Raw genomic sequence first — 21,410 nt, 5'->3', positions numbered from 1 at the left:
GCCGCAGAGTTATTAAGTTTATTGAGGAAAACATTCCAGGATTTTTCTCCATAGTGGACTTCAATGGTGGCCAACGGGTTGAAGGTCCAAACTGCAGTTTCAGCGCAGCTTCAAAGGGCTCTACACAGTCCCAGCCGAGGAATAAGGGTTTTATCTAGCAAAACAATTTGTCATTTTCTAAAAAAAAAAATAAAGTTTATGTACTTTTTAACCACAAATGCTCGTCTTGCACTAGCTTAACCACACACATTACGTAAATCACGCACGCGTGACGTAGGCAGAAGTACCGACACAGTGTTTACAAAGTGAATGTGCAAAGAAAGTCAAACAGCCTTTACCAAAAAAAGGTAAAAGAACAGTATCGGATGAAGTTGGAGGAGAAAATGAGATGGAGTTATTCGCCCTACCCTACCTTTCTGAACCATGGTATGCATACCAAAAACTGCACATGGCTTTTCCAACGTGATTATGCAAAGTGTAAAGACGCGCATGCATGGTTTAAAAAGTATATATATATATATATATATATTTTTTTTTTTTTTTTAAGAAAATGACAGATTGTTAAATAAGACCCTTATGTGACCCTGGACCACAAAACCAGTCTTAATTAGCACGGGTATATTTGTAGTAATAGCCAAAAATACATTGTATTGGTCAAAATTATCTATTTTTATGCCAAAAATCATTATGATATTAAGTGAAGATCATGTTCCATGAAGATATTTTGTAAATTTCCTACTGTAAATATATCAAAACTTAATTTTTGATTAGTAATATGCATTGCTAAAAACTTAATTTGGACAACTTTAAAGGCAATTTTCTTAATATTTAGATTTTTTTTGCACCCTCAGATTCCAGATTTTCAAATAGTTGTATCTCGGCTAAATATTATCCTATTCTAACAAACCATACATCAGTGGAAACCTCTTTTTTTCAGATGATATATAAGTCTCAGTCACTTATTCATCGGCTGTGATTGTGTAAAAAATAAAAAACAATTTGTTAAGTCAGCTTAAAATAATTTGTTACGCTGCTGCCTTAAAATTTTAAGTTCAGTCAACTAAAATAAGTTTAGTCAACTTGAAATGTTAAGTTGTACTAAGTAACAACTTAGGTATTTGTGATTGCTAAACTTAACAGATTGGTAAGTAACCCAGCTGCCTTAAAATTTTAAGTTGATTCAACTCAAATATCTAAGTTGTCTCTTAGTATAATTTAACATTTCAAGTTGAGTAAACTTTTTCTGAGTTGGCTAAACTTAAAATTTTAAGGCAGGCAGGTTACAAATTATTTTAAGCTGACTCAACAAATTGTTTTTTACAGTGTATCTTATATGTTTTATTTAGTTTCATTTCATTTTCAGTCTTATTTACTTTATTTCTGTTTCTTTCGATTTTCTCACCCTTTTCTCCCAGCATCTTGGAAACACTGGCAAAACCTAGTTGTAGGTGAGGTTCATTGTAACAGTGAGGGTTTAACCAACAGGAGGTGTGAGCCAGGGTTATAATACTTAACTAAAAATAAAACCACCAAAAATGTTCATTACTTAAAATAAAATTAATTATTAAACGTATTCCAGTTATTTGACAAGGCAACAGTTAACATGTACTAAAAAATAACTACAGCTGAGACTGAAATAAAACGAATTAAAGCTATACAGACATATTTAAAACGAAAACTAAAAATGACAAAAACACAACAAAACTGCTGCAGGTGAAACGCCTTCTGTTCCCGTCATGCCTCGAAGTGTGCGTGCGCGCGCAGGAGTGTGCATGAGGAGAGTGATCGTTCCCTTGTGTGTGTGCGCTGCACTTGTTGTAACCGGTGCGTCGGATGCTTGAGAAAAGACGCTATCCTGTAAAAGAAAGAGCAGAGGATATGATAAGGAATAAAGGTTTCGGAGCTAAAATGATGTGATGTTTCTTAAAAAATGGTGAGTGGAAACTTTTGTAGCTAACTGAAAGTTTGCGCGATCCTCTTTGTGTTTAAAGTTTTGTCATTGAGGCCTCGTCCTTCTTAATTTAGGTTGTGGTTTATGGTTTACCAAGCGTGTTTTTGTTACTTAATACTCTTTTTGATTTTGTTCAGAGATATACGACGTCTTTTAAGTGGTACATTTTTAGTTTTTTTTGGCCTATCATTCATTTATCGTTGAAATGAGTGTGACGTATGAGATGAGTAACTTAGCAGGAAAAGTTTCGCTGTGATTTTACTTCAGGGTTAATAACGATGCTTCTTTAATTCTGCAGTAACCACAAACAGCTTTGTGATTGAATCGGAGCATGACATGTTTATCGTGGCGAGTAGATGTGGTCTGTGAAGTTACATGTTTTGTGATCGGTTTGATGGTTTTGTTTACACTCTGCTATTCTGATGAGGAATGCAGGATGGTTTATCTGTTCGACCATTACATTCCTCGCATTCTGTCTCTGATTAATGACTAATTCATCCATGACACTAGTTTCACCGTTGTCAGATCTGTGGAAGGACTGAGTTCTTGGTTGGTTTGTGTTCCTGTGACTTTGTGTTTTGTAAGATGAGTAGATTTGTTTTCCTTTGTTCCAGATACTTGTTTTTAATCAAACTGTGACGAGTATATTTTCAGTTTTACTTGTAACCTTCAATACTTCAGAAACTAATACTTATTCCAGTAATGACTAGTGTCTGTTTAAATAGACACGAGTCTCTTATTCATTACCTTCTAGTAATTATACATTTCTAAGTGTCTGAATAGTGACAGGTAAGGACAATTCCATTGTTAACAAGTAGCAATTTTTAGTTTTTTTTTTTTTCTCTAGGTGACTCCTTAACTTCAGTGTCAACTATTTACTTCTGATTAGCATAAAACTTTTAAACCATTTGTAAATACTAGCAGTTTTTCTTTAGCTGCTTGTAACTATTTAGCTAGTTATTAGAATATATTTAAGTCAATAGTCTTAGTAGTCAATACCTACATTTTAAATGTATTCCAATAGAGGGTTTTCACTTACATCACAATTGGCAATACTCAGATGTAAACAACAGCATGGATTACAGGTTAATGTATTACTGAATATGTTGTTCTGCTAATTTATGATGTCTAAACCACTAACAAATGTGTGGAAGCTGCTAAATCATATAGAGAAGGACTTAGTAATCAGGAAAGGGCGCAGTATTTTGAGAAACCAGTTAATGGGTGGTAAAGATGCATACGAGCAGTATTAATTCTGATATTAGCCTAATATTTCACCTACCTGACTGGAAATAATAGGAACAAACATGAATGTTGTCAAGCTTCTTGCTCTGGAAATCCTGGTTCAGTTTGGCCAACCACAAACACCTTTTGTTCCTCAAGACAGTTTTTGCACTCTTCTCCTTGATTGTTATAACTTTTGGCAGTCTATAGTACTCCAAATGTTTGTACTGGTCCAACCGATTAGTACAGCCCAAAACATGACAATACTTTTTTAATCATAATCATATTTAATCATAATCATATTTAATCATAATCATATTTAATCATAATCAAAATATGATTATGACTTTTTTAATCATAATCATATTTTGATGATTATTGCTGCTGAAAATGGTCAATCCATTTTCAGCAGCAATAATCATCAAAATATTAGACCGTAGTTCAGTGGCATTGTGTATGTTCAGTGCCACCAATATGGCTATAACAGTTTGTTTTATATTTTTAGTTAAGTTTTTAGTATTATTTTTTTTTTTTTTTTGATATTTTAATACTTCCTTGTAAATTAAATAGTCATCTAGCTAAAATAAAATGCATTTTATTTTATTTCAAGTAACTTTATTTTGTTGTTGTTGTTTTTTTGCTCTGACTAAAATAAAGGTATATAAAAATATAATGAGCTGAACCACCACCATCATGCCTTCTTTAAAGTCAACTACAATGACTGTTAAAGATATTTTACTGGTCTGCACTATTTTTATTGTAAATGGACAATGATTTTATTCAGAGATGTTTAACTGATGGATTTTGAGAAGTATAACCTGAATGTATTTTAAAATCTTTGCATTAACCTTTAATAACCTTAGATTTTTGTTAATTGCAACTGTTGTTATTAATAAATAAATAACCAGTGATATAAGAAATATTAATAGAAACAATTGGGATGGATTCGGGTGTCTCAAAAAAACGTTCAGGCATAGATACAACTGTCAGGATAGCTACTAGTAGTAGAAAGAAGTGCTACTGCATGTGATGAATAAGTGCTTTCGTCTGAATAAAACATGAAATATTAAAATACGCACAGGTATCTAATTTATTATTAAAACAAATAAATTAGAAATTAAGTATTAGTAACATACGAATAGGTTAGTTTAAATTAATAAATGTTAGAGCTTGCAATAAGTCTTAAGCATTTGATTTAATATGTTAATCTGAAACTCATACTCAGTAACTTACCTACTGTTACTTTATATATCCATTATTCCTCTAGTCAAATCATTCCCTTAACTCTGATCAAGAGCTCACCCTAATTCAGCTGAATCTCACAAAACCTTTCGTTAGGCTAGCATTAAAGGTCAACGTCTTTTAAAGTTATGGGTAATCTTTATCTTATCTGTGTTTTTTGTGAGAAACAGGGAGGCTTTCTGTATTTTATCTGGCCTGTTGGTGTGTGTGTGTGGAATGGGGTGGTTGGCTTCATGGTCAGAGGTGGTTTGCAAGTCAGGCGTTTTTGTGCACCGTAACAGAACTAGTAAATCAGTTACAGCATGTGTAAACAAAAACTCACATTTTGCAGCTGCTGCATCCTGTGATCACACCTGTGCAAACCCAGTTAATATTAGTGTAACCGATGCCCTCCTTCATGTCAGATTGGTGGTTTTTAGTTTATAAGAAAAACAAAGATGGTGGAAGAGTCAAATTTCATGTGTCTTATACTCGGTGCAAAAGAAGGAGGGCGGTTGTGTTTTTCTTTTTTTTTCTAGACTGGGGCAGCCTGCTTTTCTTGTTTGACCGATAAACATAAACCTTAGCCACATATTCATCTCCATCCAGCAGATGATTCAAGGGAGGTGCAGCCTGCAGCAGCCGTTGTCATTCAGTGAGAATGGTACAGTAATGAAACCACCTGTCGGAAAACGTCATTATGTAACCGCTGAGGAAAGGTCTGAGTGTTACTTAAGTGTGACTCAGCCCATGCAATGACACTTTTTGGTTTGAAGTAGCAAGTCAGTGCCCGCCATTCATCAAGGTGCAGCTGGATTAAAGTACAAAATGTGCATCCTAGTCAGTATCCTCCTTCTTATAATGGAGCACGAGTCATGTGTTTATGGCCAGGTTTGCTCTTCTGGTTTGCCTTCTTCATGCACTTTACACGTACTAGTCTTTATGAATGAATGTACTGTATGAATAGCAGTGCACACATTGTTTGAGTCCTATTAAGCACTGTTAGTGTGTTCACAAGGTGTATCATGCCTTTCTTGAAGATTTAGCAGTTGCTACAGTCACTGTAACAGTTCAGTGTCGTAATACACACCAGTCATTTTTTAAAAATGTTTTTTAAAGAAGTCTCTTCTGCTCACCAAGCCTGTTTAAATTTGATCCAAAGTACAGCAAAACAGTAAAATTTCGAAATATTTTTACTATTTAAATCGACGGCTTTCTATTTTAATATATTTTAAAATGTAATTTATTCCTGGGATTTTAAAGCTGAATTTTTAGCATCGTTACTCCAGTCACATGATCCTTCAGAAATCATTGTAACATTGTAATACTGATTTGCTGCTCAAAAAACATTTATTATTATTATTACGTTGAAAACAATTGAGTAGAACTTTTTCAGGTTTCTTTGATGAATAGAAAGTTCAGTAAAACAGCATTTATCTGAAATAGAAATCTTTTGTAACATTATAAATGTCTTTATCATCACTTTTGATCAATTTAAAGCATCCTTGCTAAATAAAAGTATTTTCCCCCACAAAAAAATTATAATGAAAAAAATGTTTCTTGAACAGCAGATCAGCATATTAGAATGATTTCTGAAGGATCATGTGACAGACTGGAGTGATGATGCTGAAAATTTAGCTTTGATCACAGGAATAAATTACATTTTAAAATATATTCAAATAGAAAACAGTTATTTAAAACAGTAAAAATATTACTGCTTTTGTTGTATTTTGGATCAAATAAATGCAGGCTTGGTGAGCAGAAGAGATGTCTTCAAAAAAAAAATTAAAAATCTTACTGTTCAAAGACTTTTAACTGGTAGCATATAAGTGATGTTGTTGTTGTTGTTGTTGTTAATTGTTCATTTTTCAGCTTAATGTGACAACTACAATTATAGGGTAGGTCAAATGAAATTGTATCTTCTGTCATCATTTACTCTCCGTCATGGCTTTCCAAACCTGTATGACTTTCTTTCTTCTGTAAGATGCAAAAGAAGATATTTAAAGAATGCTCTCTCTCTTTTTTTTTTCCTCATTTGTGACCCTGGACCACAAAACCAGTCATTAATACATCGTCTGAAAGCTGAATAAATAAGCTTTCTATTGATGTATGGTTTGTTATGATAGGAAAATATTCAGCCGAGATACAATTATTTGAATATCTGGAACCTGAGGGTGCAAAAAAATCTAAATATTGAGAAAATTGCCTTTAAAGTTGTCCAAATGAAGTTCTTAACAATGCATACTACTAATCACAAATTAAGTTTTGATAGATTTACAGTAGGAAATTTACAAAATATTTTCATGGAACATGATCTTTACTTAATTTCCTAATGATTTTTGGCATAAAATAAAAATCAATAATTTTGACCCATGCTATGTATTTTTGGCTATTGCTACAGATATACCCCAGCGACTTAAGACTGGTTTTGTGGTCCAGGGTCACATTTAGTTAAAGTCAGTGTTTGGATCTTAAACTGGTTGCTGTGACATTACCATGATTTGTCAGACAGTGTTGGTTGTTCCTTAGTGTTTTGTCAAGACACACCCTTTGGTGTATAAATAATATAATATCATGGTGTGTTGTACATTTGTCAACATGTTTCTCTGGATTTCCTGTGAATTGTCTTGTCTTTATACATAATTTTTTGCTTGGCAATTTCAGAATGAAGCCTTTGGTTAGTTGACATGAATCATGTCACAGTGTGCTCTAATACTTCATCTTAAACAACTTTAAACAGCATTTTTCTAATTCTTTTATAACTGTGCTTCTATTAATTAGGAGACTACATAGAATTTTGTGTCTCACTTTATGATTCTTTCTGAGGTGCTAAAAAAACTTGGTGACCTGTCAAAGCATCTAAAAATACAGCTTTTACCATATGTATTTATTGAAATTTTAGCCTTAAATTAATGTCGTTGTTGTTGTTGTTTTTGGCACATTGTAAACAAACTGTACATGCACTACCGTTCAAAAGTTTAGGGTCAGTAAGATTGTTTTTGAAATGTATTTTATGATGGAAAAGGCATATATATTTGATAGAATAAACAAATACTGTAAAACACTAATATAGTGAAATATTATGAATTCATGAGATGGAAAAGCAGATTTTTCAGCAGCCATTACTCCAGTCTTCATTCTGATAGAAATCATTCTAATTTGTTGATTTGGTGCTCAAGATATATTTATTATTATTATCAATGTTAAAAACAGTTGTGCTGCTCAATATTTATTTGAAAACATTAATACAATTTTTCAGGAGTCTTTAATAACACATTTCAAAAGGACAGCATTTATTTAAAATCGATCAAAAATGACAGTGAATAATTTTTTTTATTGTTACAAAAACAGTTTTAATGTGTCCTGGCTAAATAAAAGTATTAATTACTATATAGACTATATAATAATCTACCAATGTTTAAGTTTGTGTACTTAGTTTTAAGCCTTACCTACTGGAAATTTTAAGAAACATTTCATATCTCAGGTAAGGCAACTTTCACTATTTGTTTATGCAAATGTGCAATTTTTTTTTTTTTTTAAATTTGTCAGTGGTAAAAAAAAAAACAGTCTAAAAATAAATATCAGTGCAAAAGGAGGGGGTGGGGTAGAAAACAGGCTTTTCATTGTAGAAAAGCCTGTTTTCTACAAAGTCATATGTCTTTTGCTCTTTAACCTTGTCTGACAAGGGTTTAGGATTCTGAAAACCCAAAACCAGTTTGCTGTTTCAGAGAAGCAGATTTGTTTCAGTATCCTGTTTTCCAAGTAATGAACTGGACCAGTACAGTAGCTCCACCTTATTATTTCTTTTGCCTCTGTCTGCTTGCATGCTATTTATGCATTTTATTTGTATATTGCTGGGCACTTTTATCAGAAAACGGCTTATTTTGCATTCAAGATATACATTTAATTACATTACTTCAGTTTCAAATGTAATGTATATAATATATACATTATATTTGATATATAATGTTCATTTCCTTGATCAGCTCTTCACTTCAGCATGTGTGTGTGCTGGAGACAAGCCAAAGCAGATCATATCATGTATGTTCACCAGAATTGTTTTCATGTCAAACACACTTCTGTCGTCTTCACCTGCACAGCCATAGTCACGTAAGGCCTTTAAGGCCATCATAGATTTAAAAATAAAATGTGTGGAACAGGGCTTGATCTTACTTGGCTTTGAAGTTATGTGGATCTATTTACTTTTAGCACTATGTCTTGTATAATACATAATGTTTTTTTTTTAAAACGGTTTTAATGACATTTGTATATAAGTCTGTTTCAGCCACTGAATAAAAATTATAAAGGTTATTGCGACTTTTTTTTTTTTTTGCAGTTCTGACTTTTTTATAAGTTATAAAGGAGGATTTGTGAGAGAGATGCTTTTTTTCTCAGAATCACGTGATTTAAACTCAAACTGTTGCAAGAAATAAAGTCAGAAGTCAGACTTTTTTTCAGAATTGCATGATATAAACTCACAATTGATTATAATTCACAATTTTGAGAAATAAACTTGCAATTCTGAGAAATAAAGTCAGTTTATTTCTCTGAATTGCAAGTTTATTGCTCAAAATGTATAAGTTTTTAAGTCAGAATTACTAGATAGTTTGTATCTTGCCATTCTGACTTTTCTCAGAATTGTGTGATATAAACTCGGAATTTTGAATTATAAAGTCGGAATTACATGATTTAAACTCACAATTGGGAGTTATAAAGTCAGAATTGCAAAACAAACTCGCAATTTTGAAAAAAATAAATTGCAATTCTGAGAAATAAAGTCAGAATTCTATTTCTCAGAATTGCAAGTTTATTTCTCAAAATGTATAATTTTATTATTTCTCAGAATGGTGAGCTTTGAAGTCAGAATTGCTAGATATAAACTCACATTTGTGAGATTTAAAAACTTGCAGTTTTGACTTTATTGCAATTTTGAGCTTGTATCTTGCAATTCTGACTTTTTTTTTCCTCAAGATTCCATGATATAAACTTACAATTGGGAGTTATATATTCAGAATTGCAGGATATAAACTCATAATTCTGACTTTTTTCTCAGAATCGCAAGTTTGTATCTCAATCCTGACTTATTTCTTTAGAATTTGAGTTATAAAGTTCAATTTTGAGGGGTAAGAAGGACTGATGTGTTTGAGTTTATTTCTCAGAATTGTGAGTTTTTAAGTCAGAATTGCCAGATATAAACTCACAATTGGTAGAAATAAACTCAGAATTCCCTGATTAAAAACTTGCAATTGTGAATTTTTTTTAAAGTACTAATGTGTCCTTAGAATTGTGAGTTTATGTCTTACACTTTTGACTTAAAAACTTGTCATTCTGAGAAATAAACACAATTTTGAGATAAAAAGTCAGAATTGTTAGTTTACATCTCACAATTCTGACTTTATAACACAATTCTGAGGGAAAAAAGGTCTGCAGTTTTTTTTTTTTTTTTTTTTAATTCAGTGGCGAGAACAGGTTGCACAGTTGCTTCCTCCCTCACTCTCACTTAAACTAATTTTTGAGGTTAACTGCTCTTATAACTGTCATATGTTGCAGATACACCACAGAAAAAACTTCTACTTGTCCATCAGTTTAGAAAAAGAAAATAAATTGTTGTTGTTGTTGTTGTTTTTTTAAATGTCTCCTAACTCCCTCAAGTATATTCTTAAGAGATAGATAACAAGATAACTTATGCATTCTAGCTGTGTAAGGATACCAGGACGGAATTTATGTTGATGCATTTAAATTTGTATTCGATGCAGATTGTTTTTTTAAGTAGCAGATCTAAAGACTCAAAGCTAACTTTCTGCTCCTTTGCTCAGACAGAGATTATTCATCCTGGGTTTGGCTGTATCTGCTACATGACATACCAGGCATGACCCTCTTACAGCACAGATAAACCTGCATCCTCCAGCCTTCAACCTCCTCCGGTTATCACTCCAGCCACAGGTCAGTGCTCTGGCATTCTGGGAAGGAACTTTAGTAACTGTACAGCTTCTTTTCTTGCCCGTTTTAATAGTCTTCTGGCTGTCTTTTTGTTTTTCAGAACATAAGATGGACGAAATCGATTCTGTGAGGTTCAAGCCCTTGCCAGAAGATTCAAATGTCCCGTTGACGTACCCTGCTGACACCATCAATATTGACGGTTGGATATGTAATCTGTTTAGTTACTGTAGCTATGTGATCTATGTGTAGCTTTGTGTCATGATTACAGGTTTTGTTTGTTGACAATAAGGGAAGTGTATATTTGCTCCTCTTCTACACAGATGGACGTTACAATACGCTACGTGAAGATCTGGAAGCAGATGCTCGGGACTTTGAGGCTCCCACTTGGAGTTTAGCTGTTGACCAGCAATACTTAAAAGACTATTCCAAAGAGGACATTAAAAGACAGGACGTAATACACGGTAGAGGCTTTGATTATCTTCTTTTTTTTTTTTCACTCTCTTTGAAAAGTTAACCGTTTGAGCCGTACGTGATTATGTGATCGTTACTATGACAGAGCTGATTCAGACAGAAATAAACCACGTTCGGACGCTAAAGCTGGTTTTAGGCGTATATGTGCGGGAACTGCGTGAGAACCTGCAAATGGACGAGACGCAGCTGGAAAGGCTCTTTCCGCAGGTGGAGAACCTGCTGCAAGTGCACCAGCTTTTCCTCGACCGCCTTAAACAGCGAAGAATCGATTCCTTGGAGCCAGGCAGTACCCAGAATTACTGCATCCACAATATTGGAGACATTCTTATCGCACAGGTATCTTTTTTTATATATTTGCTGTAGGATGTGGATATATTCGCAATATGGCAGACAGTGTTGGGGAAAGTTACTTTTAAAAGTAATGCATTACAATATTGAGTAACTCCCTAAAAAAGTAACTAATTACGTTGCTTAGTTACTTTTTATGCAAAGTAATGAGTTACTTTACTTTTGCATTACTTTTTAAATCTGGGCAGGACTTGCTTGTTTGTTTTTGATATAAAAAGTTCTATTTTTTGGCAAATGTAAAAGCCTTTTCACACAAAAAGCCTCAGGCTTTGAGAAAAGTAAATTCACGTCTGTACAGTAGACCGTAGAAGAAAAAAATGTCAACTCTTCAGCAATTAAAAAAGGAAAACAAATGTTAGATTATCTTGAGTAATTTTTGCTTATTAGTATGATTGAATTGGATCTTCGAAGGTCGGCAGCAAAGACATCGGTTAATAAAATGGGATTAAATGCATAAAGGATATTTGTATTATTTAACATGTTTAACTATTGCAGGTTTGATGAATTAATGCATGTTCACATTTATTCTAGAACTAATATCTTACTTCCGATTTCTCTCAGCATGGGGACAGGAGAGCTTTTAATCAATAAATGGGGGGGAAAAGCAACTGCCGTTACTAATTTGAAAAAAGCAACTCAGATATTTTCTTGTCAATTAAAAAGCAATGCGTTACTTTACTAGTTACTTGGAAAAAGTAATAATATTACATAACTTGCGTCACTTGTAATGCGTTACCCCCAACACTGATGCCAGATGCATCTATCTTGAAGACTTGAGGCTTAATTGCTAGTTATACGACACAGACCAACCCGGATTAGATTTTTATTTCTCTGGCTGCATGCTTTGGATCACCAAACTGTCAGTTATAGCCATTGTCCTTCATATGATCTTTGAGTCCACATTCCCCAGAGCTTAGCTAAGCAGCAGGTGCTTCCTGAAATGAATGGAATTATTGTTTCAACATTAAATTAGGTTGCCATACAATGGCCCCAACAAGCATTTGGATACGCAAGCTGTATTAATGTCATTGCATTATTTAACAAAGTATTCAAGCATTTCACTAAAAGATTTTTTGTTAGGCTTTAACTTGAGGGGTGGAAATGTAATAAATAGCATATGTTGAGCCTAAGAGACTTCCTTCAAAAACATTAAAGGAGACATGCCCCTTTTTAAGTCTCAGGTGTCCCCAGAATGTGTCTGTGAAGTTTCAGCTCCAAATACCCCACTAATCATTTATTGTATCATTTTGAAAATGCCCATTTTGAGTGGAATACGTTGTTTAAGTGCATGTCTCTTCAATAAATCCACTGCTCTCTTGTCTCCTCTGAGGCTGGGACTCTAAATAGTGTTCTGTGCTCGTCTTTGCAGCCAATGACAAAACAGTTAGCATACTTTACTCAAACTTTTGCGATGGCGTTTTGAACTGGTACACCGTTGTCGCTTGCAGAAACAAAATGGCGGTGCCGTGGGTGGAAACATGCAGATTAAGGGGGCGCTAATGTTATAATAAGATCCCCTTACCACGTCATGGAGGGAGCGAAATCTGAGTGGCTCATTTTTTTTCACAAGCTTGCAGAGAAAGGCTCACCAAAACGAAGTTACTGGGTTGTCCTTTTTTATGTTTTCTGGGTTGGTATATGCACCAGGGACCCGATTATAACACTTAAACACGGAAAAGTTTAGATTTTCATGATGCTTACCCATACCCTTTAAGAAAAAAATTTGACAGCAAACATTAAACAGTAACGTATGATTAAATCAAGTAGTGTTCATGACACTATAAAATTGATTTTAAACACACTGATGTGCAAATATTGTGAATATTTCTTTATTAATGGTAATATTCTCTAATCTGCATGTTTGTTTGTGTGTGTAGTTCTCAGGTGAAATAAGAGACAGACTTCAATACTGCTATGGAGTGTTCTGCAGTCACCACACCGATGCAGTCAACTTCTACAAAGACTTAATGCAAAACAACAAGAAGTTCCAGAATTTAATACGAGTAAGACCTGGCCTTTTGTTGTCAAATTTTAAAAGTACTTTTTGAAATAGTTTTATTTTTATTTAAAAAAAAAAATACAACTAATCATTTTACTTCCTGTTAACAACACCATTTTCTGTTCACAGAAAATATGTCAGCTGTCTATCATGCGGAGATTAGGAATACCAGAAATTATTCTCCTCATAACACAGCGCATCACAAAGTATCCGGTTTTGTATGAACGTGTAATCAAATACACTGAAGGTATGTTGTTTTTTAAAGGAACCCTGGGTATTAAGACACATGTGGCTTAATTTACTGTATATGATGTCTCTTATTAAAATATGCAGTAGAAAACCTATGAAAGAGATTTGTTGTTTTAAAAATCCACACGCAATATCAGTATCAGTATTTTATTTTCCCAGTTGCGTTGCGGTAAGAATAGCAACAGATAGTGCCAGTAGAGTAGAGAGAGTACAGAGTAAACCGTTTTACGTAATCAAAATAATGGCACTTTCCATAGACCAAAATATGTATAAAATTATGTGGATTTAAAAAGAAAAAAATGTAAATATTTCATGGGTTTTCTACATATTTCATTAATAATTTGTTATAGTAAGCCATACAAATCTTATTATGTAGGTTTCCCTTTAAATGAAGTAGTTTTATTTTTCTTTCAAGAAAACGATATGCTGACCATGCTGCATTTATATGATGCAAAATACAGTGAAACCAAAAATACTGTAAAATGTTACTTAAAATGAAATATATTACGGTTGTATGATTTGCTTGCTTTTTACAGTTGACTCTGAGGAGCATAGGGACCTGGTACGAGGTCTGGAACTGCTTAAAGACACCATCTCCCAAGTTAATTCTCAAGTTGACAAGTCTGAGAAAGCGGTACGGCTGAGGGACTTAAGCAGTAGACTGGAACCCAAGTCCCAGGTCAGGACGACCCAAGGGAGAGTGTTCCGCAGAGAGGACATGCTACAGGGCCAGAGGAAACTTCTTCATGAGGGCGCTCTCAATTGGAGGATAACTTCTAACAAAACCAAAGGTGGTCATTGTACCAACAGATCCGTTATAACTGGACTTAATAGAAATGAATTAAAACAGTTTAATTTGCATTTTCATCTTTTTTGCTTTGTTTTTTTTTCTGTAATTATCTGACATTTCAATATTTTCTCTCATATGCCTTTAGATGTCCTTGTCTTGCTGTTGTCAGATGTTTTGCTGCTGTTACTGGAGAAAGATCAGAGGCTTACCTTTGCCTCTCTGGTGAGCAGAATGTAATAATTTGACACAAAATTTATGTCGGGTTTACAGTTGTCATTATCATTAAATGTCTTAATTGTTTGCTGTTTTTTTTTTTTCTATTTGCTATACTGAATTGTTTTTGCCATGAAAATAGCCTAAGATGCTGACATGGCATTAAATAAAATTATACTACTACTACTATCATTAAATGTCAACTCTCTAACGTGCTCCTGTAGGACGGTAAGCCTGCAGTGATCTCACTACAGAAGCTCATCATCCGTGATGTGGCTCATGATGAGAAGGCCTTGTTTCTAATCTCAGCCTCCTCGGAAACACCAGAGATGTACGAGTTTCACACCTCCTCCGGAGAGGAGCGCAAAACCTGGAGAGACCAAATCTGGAAGGCCGTGGAACAGTGTGTTTTACAAACATTTACTTTTTTTAAATAAACTAACATTCAAAAGGGGTTGTAAGATTTTCAATCTGTCTTTGTTGAATAAAAGTCTTAATTTAAAAAAAAAACAAAAGCTTACTAACTCCAAACATTTGAACTGTAGTGTATATTACATTGAAAAAATTGAAAATGTGACTCGTGCAGTTACAAACTCACGCAATGATGTAAATTACAGATGAGTTGTATTTGCAGTAAAAGTCAGCCTGTATATGGCATATAGTTGTCCTTGCACATTCAACTGCATATGTGTAAACATTTAACATTTGTTAAAAAAAATATTTGGATTAGTGAAATCTGAGAAAAATAAAATATATATAAGATTTTTCTGGGATAATTTCTAATCTTTTGGTATTTTGTATTTTGGCTTTATTTCAGCTGTCCTGAGGAGGAAGATGAGCCAGAAAAACTTCCTGAGAGGATCCAGGACTATCAAAGTAACATGCATGTTTCTGTATCACAATCTATCATTTCAGTCTTCCTTTCACTGCTGTAAAATGAGCTGTCGTCACATTTAATGTTGTCTTTTCTTTTTTTTTTTTTTTCTTTTGAATGGTGTTTTCTATATAGGGTATCTCTGTATGCGTGATGCCTTGATAGAGCAGCTCCTTTTGGACAAACTGAAGTTATTCTCCAGCATCTCAGCCTATGTGACAGGTGTTAACGACATCTCACCAAGTGAGCGCCGTCTGCTGCGTGGGAATGCAGCAGAGCCCATGCAGGGGGAAAGAGCTCCTCGCCGGAGCCTTAAAAGATGGTGAGACTTTCACTGTTTAAAGGGAAAATTTTATATATATCCAGCTGTTTCGTACAGCTAAAAATGGCTGGATGCGGATGAGATCGGAAGCCAGGCCCGTAAAATTTACAAATGGCTGTACCCACTCTTATGGGAAGAAAAAGGTGGATATGTGTGTTAGGTTATTGTGATGAATTTGAATAGTAAAGCATGGTTCATTGTAATCTATTTTCTATCATTCTTCAGTGGAGATTTTACAGACCTTGCTGGTAACATGTGAGCCGGGCCAAACTCCTTCCTCTGGTGAGGGTATGGATCTGGTCCCACTATCCAAGAGACCAGATGCTTTCACAGGCTTTAACAGTGACAATGCCTGCATGCTGCCAGGAAGTAAGAGAAGCTTTCAGATGAAATATCTAGTTTATTTCATGATACTAGTGTATTAGTTACCTATTATTTATTGCAATTCCTGCAATTACTTATTGCAGATGGTATTGGGAGTTTAATAGAAAGAATGAGAGACAGAAGTCAATGGGCCAACTTGGACCCTCAGCTCAGAGAGCTTTATTCTGATGAAAACCTGGAGCTGTCGGTGAGCTAACACTTAAGTATCAAACTTGTTACTTTTTGCAGTGCTACTAGACTGTAAATCAGAATGTATGTACTTGTTTTATGACATTTTAGGCAGATGAGGAGATAACTCCGCAGAGCTGGAATGCATTTCCTTTAGTCTTCCTTCCTAAAGCAGAGGTAAGATTTAATATTTGATTATTCTGTGTTTGTTTGAAATAAAGCCGCTTTTACTGCAAAACTTTTCTTGACTAACATTGTGATAACTGTAAAGCTGCGTATTCACTATTTCTGAAAACGGGAAGTCATTCCTATCCAATGAATATTCCTATCAGATTTAATTAGCATTGGTTGTCTTAAAATATTTAATATTATTAAAAAAAAACACACACATTCATGACTGTACTGTATGCAACCCCTTGTCTGGATGTGATGTATTGTGTGTGTGTGTGGAAATTTGACACAAAAAACGTGCTTTTTTGGGATGAATGACCAGGCCAGATATCAGTGCTTTTTTTTTTTGTTGTGCAAATACACCACCAGTCAAAAGTTTTTGAACAGTAAGATTTTAAATGTTTTTTTTTAAATAGTCTCTTCTGCTCAACAAGCCTGCATTTATTTGATCCAAAGTACAGCAAAACCAGAAAAAATGTTGAAATATGTTTACTATTTAAAATAACCATTTTCTATTTGAATATAATTTAAAATGTTATTTATTCCTGTGATTTCAAAGCTGAATTTTTAGCATCATTACTCCAAAATAGATCTTTTGTAACATTAAAAATGTCTTTATTAACACTTTTGATCAATATAAAGCATCCTTGCTAAAAAAAAATATATAAATAAAAATAAAAAAGCTTTTAATTTCTATAATTTCTTTCTCCAAGCTTTTGAATGGTATGGAGTATAATGTTACAAAAGCTTTTATATCAGATAAATGCTGATCTTTGTATCTTTCTGTTACTATTTTAAATATTTGTAATAATGATTATTAAAAAAATGTTTTTAAACAACAAATCAGCATAATAGAATGATTTCTGAAGGATCATGTGGCACTGAAGACTCGAGTAATGATGCTGAAAATTTAGCGTTGATCAAAGGAGTAAAATGTACTTTAAAATATATTTAAATAGAAAACAGTTGTACTTTGGATCAAATAAATGCAGGCTTGGTGAGCAAGAGACTTCTTTAAAAAACATTTAAAATCTTACTTTTGACTGTTAGTGTATATTTCTGAAGGTTTTATGAGGTGACAATGCTGTAAGGATTAGGTTTGCACCTTTATTATCATGTTATGTTGTTCATTTACTTTCAACATGCTTATCTTTCATTGAACATACTCTGTTTTTTTTCTCCACAGCTTTATCACACTGTAACTAACTTGTCTCAGAAGCTTTACAGCCTACAGGTAATCCAAACTTCATGTAGTGCTTCACCCTCATAATTATCAAATGATTCGTTATCTGTAACCTGTGATAGTTTTAAACAAACGATTCATCTGTGTAGATTCAGATCAGTACAAATAAACCTTTGATTTCTTCATTTGTTCCCTTCCCTACTCAGTCTGTCGTCCAGCAGCTAGAGAGCCACATAGTGGTACAACGCGCCACTATTGAGGAGCTGATGGCCCGACCCCGGGGCAATACTCTCTTGGAAAAGGAAAAGCATCGGAACCTGGAAAAGCAGCGCGAGGAGATGGCCCACTTCCAGCGGCTCCAGAATCAGCATCGACAGGAGCAGATGCAGTGGGAGCAGGAGAGAGAGCGGCAGAGGGTGCAGGCGGAAGTCAAGGAGAAGGTGCTGAAGGAGAAAGAGCTGGGATGCTACAAACTGGAAAAAAAGCTTGAAGAGGAAAAACAGGAACTGGCCAGGTGTAAAGCAGAATATCAGGAGGATCTAGAGCGGCTCCGAGACGCCATGCGTACTGTGGAGAAGGAGAGAGAAAGGCTGGAGAAGGACAGAGAAAAGCTGGAGCAGCTGGAGAAGAAGTTTAAGAAGAATGAGAATGTACCAAACATTGCAACCTTTCCAATGGAGAAAGAACTGACACAGGTATAATGGCTGACAAATGCAAATGCAAATAATATATATAAATTTATACACTACCAGTCAAAAGATTTGAACAGTAAGATATTAATGTTTTTTTAGAAGTCTCTTCTGCTCAACAAGCCTGCATTTTTTGATCCAAAGTATAGCAAAAACAGTAACATTTTGAAATTTTAGTGTTTAAAATGTAATATATTTTAACATGTAATTTATTCCTGTGATTTCAAAGCTGAATTTTTAGCATCGTTACTCAGGTCACATGATCTTTTAGAAGTAATTCCAATATTCTGATTTTCTGCTCAAAAACATTTATTATGATATTATTTTTTCAGGTTTCTTTGATGAATAGAAAGTTTAGAGGAACAACACTTATCTAAAATAGAAATCTTTTGTAACATTGATAAATGTCTTTATCATCAAGTATTCATTTCTATAATTTCCTTTAAAATAAATGTTCAAATAGAAAGCAGTTATTTTAAATAGTAAAAATATTTCACAATATTACTGCTTTTGCTGTATTTTGGATTAAATAAATGCAGGCTTGTTGAGCAGAAGAGAATTCTTTACAAAAACATTACAAATCTTACTATTCAAAAACTTGTGTACACTTCTCAAAAAATGAAGGGAGCACTTAATCATCACAGTATACGGTATTTTGCTTCTCAGTCTGAATGAACCAGGCCAAACTCTATTTTTTTCCCCTTCCTTTGCTGTGCAAATTTATTTATAGGGGTTTTATGAGGTGATAAGAACACTTCCGTTTGGATGATCCTTGCACCTTTACGATGACAACTAACATCATGCATTTCTTTCTAGATACCTCCACCTTACCCCTTATTGAAAGTGGTTAATCCTGGCTTCGACGAGAGGCCACCTCTGGTACCACCGCGCAGGGAGAGCATCGCCAACCTTTCCGTTAAACCCGAAGTGCCCATCCACCTCATTAGCACCACCAACCAATCCCAGAAAGCTGGCTCCGTCCAACAGACGATTCCCACCAAGCTGGCTGCCCATCCTAAAAGCAAGGACAAGCACAGCAAGCAGAAGAGCTCCCACCAGCGCACCAAAAGTGCAGGTATGAACTGTTTTAATAACTCTATCACATTAGTCTGTGAGCTTATGCTGTTTTGTGGCTATCAGAGCTAAGATGTTTAATTGAATTTGAACGTCTTACACTTGTAGCTGGCATAGAGGTGTCTCAGATACTTCCTATCAAAGTTACAGGAAAGGAAGGAGGCAGTTTAAGAGCCATGAGATCCAACAGTCCACACCAGCTCCGTCCAGGTGAAACTTTTTGACTCTCGCTTTCGAGTTCTTTCTCTCTTACGATTGGTCTGGTTTTGTTTAAAAGGATAGAAAACCTAGAAGTTAAATTCAGTTATTTACTCCCTGATTTTTGGGGTGGTGAATTATTTTTAATTGTATACACTGCCTTTTATTTTTCTTTTGTACACTGTGTATCTTCATATTACTTCAATGCTGTGCTTTTTCTGCATTAGTAAATCCATTTCTGTGATGTTTATGCAGATATGTTTATCCCTCCAGAGAAGTTATCAGGCTCCGTACCCTCTAATTCAGGAAATGGCATCAGGAAACGCAACCACAGCCACAATCATAACACTCTCAGCACCCAGCCAGTACACCCTAAAGCCAAAGACAAAACAACTGCAGAAGACATACTTTTCTTCTAATAACCCTGTGCAACCAGCAAAAGTACAACATTGTTGCAGAGTGATTGTTATTTCTCTAACTTGGCATGCATTGATGTAAGTGCATTTTTCACAGAAATGAAATCATGCAGATTTTAGTTATAATTCTGATTTAAAAAAAATTAATTCACAGGCCTCTTACATGATCTTTGTCTTAATGATTTGTCGTGCATGTAAATAGCTGTTTTTAGTTATTTATTTTGATTTTAATTCAGGGATGTTTGGCCCCACATCTGTTAGACTGGAAAGTCTTAGTGCTCTTTCTGGACTCTTTATAGGAGTCATGTAATCAAGAGCTTTTCTCAAAAAAAGTGTAGACCTATTTAATGTATGGAATACAGGTTTAGCTTAAAGTGTAAGTTTCCTTTTGGAGTTTCTCTCTGGTTTCTGCACAGATCGACGGGTCTTCTACATTGTTTTGCTTTTGTTAACTGGAAAATGTTATGATGAGTGTTTTAGAAAAGAAAAATTCCTTGTTTTTTTTTAATGATTGGGGAACATGCTCATCATTGCTAAATGTCAAAGGTACCACTGCTTATTTCTTTAGTTTTGTCTAATTTCAAGTTATACTGTATGTAGCTGGACCACAATTTTGATCATTGTTGAATATTTTATACATTGTTTTACTCTGAGAAAATACATATTGTCTTAATTAGCAATATGCATTGTAAATAGTGCAGAACAAATGCAGCTTATTCTTTGTTCTCCCAAAAGAGAACTTGCACTTTTAAGTGCTTGTTATTTGCTCTGTTACATGAACAAACATAAAACGTGTGCTGATCGGTTTTACTCTGTATTGTTTGTCATTATTCTCAAAAAACGAGGGCTAAAGTAATCATTTACTCAATGTTGTCCATAAGACGTCCACACCGCCGTCACGTGTCCTTTAAATTGATCACAACAAGCCAAGTTTGAGTGTTTTCAGGACGGGTCATTAGAATCTGCCATATTGGCAGCACTAAACATAAACAATGCAACTGGAGCAAATGAAACTGGCTTATTTTGCTGCTGATTGCTGTTGAAAATGGTCAATTATTGTCATGTTTTGCGCTGTACTAATCGGTCAGGGAAATATAGGCTGCCAAAAGTTATAACAAATCAAGGAGAAGAGTGCAAAAAACTGAGGAACAAAAGTCGTTTGTGGTTGGCAAACTGAACCAGGATTTCCAGGGCAAGAATCTTGACAACATTCATGTTTGTTTTTATCATTTCCGGTCAGGTAGGTGAAATATAAGGCTAATATCTTAATTAATACTCCTTGTACATATCTTTACCACCTATTAACTTTGCTTTGACAAAATATTGCATCCTTTCCTGCTTAGTAAGTCTGTCTCTGTACAATTTAGCATCTTTCACACGTTTTTTTCAGTGGTTTAAACAGCATAAATTAGCAGAACAAATGTATTTAGTAGTACATTAACAGTGCAATCCATGCTGTTGTTTGCATCCGAGTATCTCCAATAAGCCCCGCACATACGGGTAACTGACCAAATCGTGACTTAAG

At 34.5% G+C, this 21,410-nt stretch overlaps 1 protein-coding gene across 1 annotated transcript; it reads left to right on the top strand.

The window, feature by feature from the left end:
• Positions 1 to 1,776: 1,776 nt before the first annotated feature.
• On the top strand, positions 1,777 to 20,693 carry arhgef18a (rho/rac guanine nucleotide exchange factor (GEF) 18a). The gene is given in 21 exon segments (XM_051094451.1): positions 1,777 to 1,933; positions 10,217 to 10,339; positions 10,437 to 10,535; positions 10,657 to 10,797; positions 10,893 to 11,143; positions 13,033 to 13,158; positions 13,284 to 13,401; positions 13,940 to 14,194; positions 14,339 to 14,415; positions 14,631 to 14,809; positions 15,224 to 15,282; positions 15,416 to 15,576; positions 15,578 to 15,602; positions 15,828 to 15,971; positions 16,070 to 16,173; positions 16,266 to 16,331; positions 17,512 to 17,559; positions 17,715 to 18,203; positions 19,014 to 19,272; positions 19,380 to 19,481; positions 19,725 to 20,693. Coding segments are annotated over 19 exon segments (2,859 nt in total). The 5' UTR covers positions 1,777 to 1,933; positions 10,217 to 10,339; positions 10,437 to 10,444; the 3' UTR covers positions 19,889 to 20,693.
• The last annotated feature ends 717 nt before the right edge of the window (positions 20,694 to 21,410 follow it).

Source organism: Labeo rohita, chromosome 2 (assembly GCF_022985175.1).
Source record: "Labeo rohita strain BAU-BD-2019 chromosome 2, IGBB_LRoh.1.0, whole genome shotgun sequence".
NCBI classification, from domain to species: Eukaryota; Metazoa; Chordata; class Actinopteri; order Cypriniformes; family Cyprinidae; genus Labeo; species Labeo rohita.
Note: the sequence above shows the minus strand (reverse complement) of the source record. Positions and strands in the feature narration are given on the sequence as shown.